This window comes from Triticum dicoccoides, chromosome 3A (genome assembly GCF_002162155.2).
Source record: "Triticum dicoccoides isolate Atlit2015 ecotype Zavitan chromosome 3A, WEW_v2.0, whole genome shotgun sequence".
NCBI classification, from domain to species: domain Eukaryota; kingdom Viridiplantae; phylum Streptophyta; class Magnoliopsida; order Poales; family Poaceae; genus Triticum; species Triticum dicoccoides.
This window is the reverse complement of record NC_041384.1, coordinates 555,428,530-555,433,385: the sequence shown is the minus strand read 5'-3', so window position 1 is coordinate 555,433,385 and position 4,856 is coordinate 555,428,530. Positions and strand designations below refer to the sequence as shown.

Sequence of the window (4,856 nt, the reverse complement as noted above, 5' to 3'; positions counted from 1 at the left end):
TACATACAGATACAGTTCATGTTAATTTCCATACCATATGATCCTAAAAAAAAGAATCCATACCATATGTCACAAGAATATAGAACATGAAACCAAGGGAACAGATAGAAAACAAGAAATCAAGAGGAGATATCTTCTCCGTCCATGTCCAATTTTATTAATTATCGGCACCTCGCGGTGGCGTCAGTGCTTATGTGCTGCCTCTCCATGATCGATCCCAACCTAACACAAGCGTTGACACCCAGAAGCTGAAGAGGGCAACTACTAGTACCGGACCGCCGGTGACCATTCCACCGGCACACGCACGGCCGCGAGAGGGTCTGATCGAATACACGCAATGCCTCGCGCTTCTTGGCTCCTGGCGTGCTCCCCGTGTGCCGGGCTCGCGTCGCTAGCCGCGCTCACCACCGGCCTGCTGGTCCTCGGCTACGCGTCGAGCTCCTTCCTCAGGGATGCGGCGTATGGGTACGACGACCCCTACAGCCCGGACGCCGCCGACGCGGCGTCGACGGCGCCGCCGGCGACCGTGCCGAGGCGCGGGGCCGGGTACCCGCCGGTGCTCGCGTACTACATCTCCGGCGGGCACGGCGACTCCGTCAGGATGACGCGGCTGCTCAAGGCCGTGTACCATCCGAGGAACCGGTACCTGCTGCACCTGGACGCTGGCGCGGGCGCGTACGAGCGGGCGCGGCTGGCCGGCTACGTCAGGTCGGAGCAGCCGTTCCTCGAGTACGGCAACGTGCACGTCGTCGGCAAGGGGAGCCCGGTCGACGGCCGCGGCGCGTCCGCCGTCGCCGCCGTGCTCCGCGGCGCCTCCGTTCTCATGAGGATTGGCGCCGACTGGGACTGGCTCGTCACGCTCGCCGCCTCGGACTACCCGCTCGTGTCTCAGGACGGTGAGCTGCAATCCGTCACGTCTCGCCATTTTCCTTGCTCCGATTGATGATTCTTCATGTCACTGACAAAACCAATGGTGGCGTGCGCTGCGCAGACCTTCTCTACGCCTTCTCCACCGTGCCGAGGGACCTCAACTTCATCGACCACAGGATGGACTCCGAGACCGCGCCGGTGGTCGTTCTGGACCAGAATCTCCTGCAGAACACCAACGCCGAGATCTCCTTCTCGTCGGGGCACCGTCCGAAGCCTGATGCGTTCGAGCTCTTCAAAGGTTCTCCCTGGACGATACTGAGCCGGGCCTTCGTCAAGCACTGCGTGGTGGCGCCGGACAACCTCCCGAGGACGCTGCTCATGTACTTCAGCAACGCCCTGAACCCCATGGAGTTCTACTTCCAGACGGTCATGGCCAACTCGGCGCACTTCAAGAACAGCACCGTCAACCACACCTTCCGGATCGCCGTCCCGGATGCCGCGCCGCCTCACCGGTCGCGGTACGACGCCGTGGTGAGCAGCGGCGCGGCCTTCGCCGGCCGTTTCGGTGACGACGGCGACGAGGCGCTGCTGCAGAGGATAGACGAGGAGCTGCTCAGGCGACCGCTCGACGGCGTCACGCCGGGACAGTGGTGCGCCGGCAGCGACGAGCAGGCAGCGGGCGAGGAGTGCTCCGTCGGGGGCGACATTGACGTTGTCAGGCAGGGCGAGGCGGGACAGAGGCTGGCGAGCTTGATGGCCGGCCTTGTCGGGGCCGGACCGTGAGGGCGCATTGAGCATCGAGTACGAAAATTGGTACACGTGGCTCGCTGTACGCTAACACAAATACAGTAGTACACAGTTGCTTTGCAGGCCGGCTGCCAAGTCGCAATGGTCCGACATGTGTATAGGACGCTAAATCCAAAGAGCGCTGTTATACGTAGGATCAACCCGAAATCACTAATTAAGGGATACTCGTTGCAAAGGAATTCGGCTTGCCTGCTCTCTCTCGATGCTTTCATTCGTGCTTCCACTTTATCCTACTGCTGTCCTTTTATCTTTTTTCTTTCTAATAATCTAATCATCTCCTCCCTAATTTTAAGGGATGGGGTCGGGCCTAATTTTGTTCGAATCAAATCATGCCATGCGGGAGCACGGATGGGGGAGCAGGCAAGTCTCATCCGTTGCAAAGAACACTCCACTTTCTTAGGTTGCGACAAGTGGCGCACAAATGGCGCACATGCAGCGCGCCACTTGTCGCAACCTAGGAGTTTTCCCTTTTTTCATAGATCCGTTTATTCAAAACATTTTATCTTTTAAACCGTGCGTTCAAATCTCGAACCGTTTTCATCATTGGATTCCTCGCGTCAAGATCTTCAAAACTAGATCCCATGTTGATAGGTTTTGACAAACTTTTATTTCATGAAAAAACCGGGTGAAAAAATCGAACCGGGAGCACGGTTTTTTTCCTTTTCCGAAAGAGGCACGCCCGTGCCTCTCGCGAAATCACACCCGTACCTTTTGTGGAAACAAAACCGTGACTCTCGTGGAAGGAAAAAAAACAGAAAACGCGTTTTTTTTTCGTTTCCGAGAGGTACGGCCGTGACTCTCGCGAAAGCAAAACCGTACCTCTCGCGGAAGCAAAAGCATGACTCTCGCGAAAGAAAAAAAATAGAAAACACGTATTTTTTCCCTTTCTGAGAGGCTCGGCCGTGACACTCACGAAAGCACAACCGTGCCTCTTGTGGAAGCAAAACCGTGACTCTCGCGAAAGAAAAAAAACAAAAAACACTTTTTGTTTTTTCCTTTCCGAAAGGCACGGCCGTGACTCTCGCGAAAGCACAACCGTACCTCTCGCGGAAGCAAAACCGTGACTCTCGCGAAATTAAAAAAAAGAAAAAACGACTTTTTTCGTTTCCGAAAGGCACGGTCGTGCCTCTTGCGAAAAAAATCGTGACTTTCGCGAAAGAAAAAAAAAGAAAACACGTATTTTCGTGCAAAAAAATTTCAAAATTTTTTTTGATCGAAAAGCTAAGGAAGACCGGGAAAAAACCAATACGTCGAAAAAAACAGAAAAACCCATTTTAAAAATTCGAAAACGCGTGCAGAAAAATAGAAAAAAAATCCGGAGGGAGCGTCCAGAGCGCGACACGTGGCGAATGACTGAGAGCGCGCCAAGTGGCGCTGATCGTTGTGGGGCTCCCCAAGGAGCGCTCGTTAACTAATTGCTCCCCGATCAACCTTCATACGATTTTAGGTACGAGCAGACTGTTCTGGTGTAGTGGGCCCAAACGTTGGGAATGGGCCTGTGTCTTGTCGTACAATATCGTATGGGGCAAATATTGTACGTAAGGCAGTTTCGAAATCCAAATGTCCGTTGTATTTCCGTTACATACACCAATTGTTTATGGACTCTCTTAGCTGACGAACATTCACCGGGAGGATGACATTTACAATGATTTCCATGGCAATTTTAGTTATTGACGGGTGGCAATTTTTTAAAACTAGCATGGCAATTCCTTATTAGATGAGGCATCTAAAAGAAAACTGTAGATCAAACATTTGCGAGGGCGTTGGCTAGGAGTTTCTTTTGAGCGAATGCTCGCCAGTTAGCATTATCGTTGTTTACTGATTGTTTTTGAGATAGCTAACCACTCATTCCAAGTGGTTGTTTACTAATTATTTGATCTGGTGTATCGTACAAAAAACATACAGGAGGTATTCATAGCACGACTCTTCTTGTTGTTGTTTTTTTGCATCGTAACATGATTCAAAGTTTGACAAACAATATATGATTAAATCGTTGCAATATTTTTCCCGAGGTGTGATAAAAAGATGTGCAGAAAAAAGTCACATTTTTGACATGACACTCAACACAAAGCTATATAGGCAATGAATCGTAATATTTACAACATAGAAAATCAAATCACGGAATAAAAAAGCATTGCACGCAACAACACAAAAACACATTCGCATCATGACTCAAAATATTTATCGGACGCCTAGAATCATAGCAATACAGCACTTGTGTGTATGCAACAAATTATATACGAGCTCGCCACAGATCGAAAGAGCCCATGACATCTCGGTAGAAAAATCATTGGATGAGTATGAGTATGCCAATCACTAAAAATCTCTGTATATCGCTACACTATTACATTGATCATCACGACCGGCACAACTTCATCATGACAACAGAAAACAATGGTGTGGTGTTGGTTTGCCTTTAAACTCTCACGTGGATATCACCTACATGGTTACATATCATGTACACCTCGGTTCTCATGAATATATGCCCCTAGAGTTCGTCCTAGCGATGACACTCCTCGTGGAATTCCATCGGCACACGCTATCAACGAGTGTCTCATCTAGTCTCCCTAGATTTCAACTTGCTCTTCATCGACTCGATCTACTCGGTCGTCTCTACCACTTTCTTTATGGACAGGCGGCTCTTGGGTTCATCTGGCATACACTTGGGAGTGAATTGAGTTGCATGGAAGGCCCCTCAAGCATGGTAGTGCCCCTCAAGCCGGTTGTCCATCAGCTGACTGAGCCTCCTCTAGTAAGATGAGAGTGGCTTTGCCTAGTTAACCAAGTTACCCTTCTCCCTAGTGTGGCTCGGGTCCAACACACTTAGGCCACAGAGCATCTCGAGCAGCACACCGTCGGAACCATACACGTCACTCTTCACATATAGGTGGCCACGAATGAAAGATGGTCAATGTTAATCAATGTTATGAATAGATGATGCACATTGTTAATTTATGCACTGCTTTTGCTCTAGCTACATGAGAAGGGCCAACACTGGTTTGCTTTTCCCTTTCCCAAGATGTAAACTTCTTGCCTTCTCCACCTGGCTGCCCAAGTAAAACAAGATCATAGTACCATGTATCGAACACCAAAGACCAATGGTCTGAGTGAACATAGAACTCATAAGAGTTGCTTTTGGGGATTTTATTGACCACTTTGTGTTAGAAACAACAAAATAC

At 49.9% G+C, this 4,856-nt stretch overlaps 1 protein-coding gene across 1 annotated transcript; it reads left to right on the top strand.

The window, feature by feature from the left end:
* The first annotated feature begins 262 nt into the window (after positions 1–262).
* LOC119269162 (beta-glucuronosyltransferase GlcAT14A-like) lies at positions 263–1,933 on the top strand. The gene is made up of 2 exons (XM_037550935.1): positions 263–896; positions 992–1,933. The coding sequence occupies exons 1-2, from the start codon at positions 338–340 to the stop codon at positions 1,651–1,653; spliced, it is 1,221 nt and encodes a 406-aa protein (XP_037406832.1). The 5' UTR covers positions 263–337; the 3' UTR covers positions 1,654–1,933.
* The last annotated feature ends 2,923 nt before the right edge of the window (positions 1,934–4,856 follow it).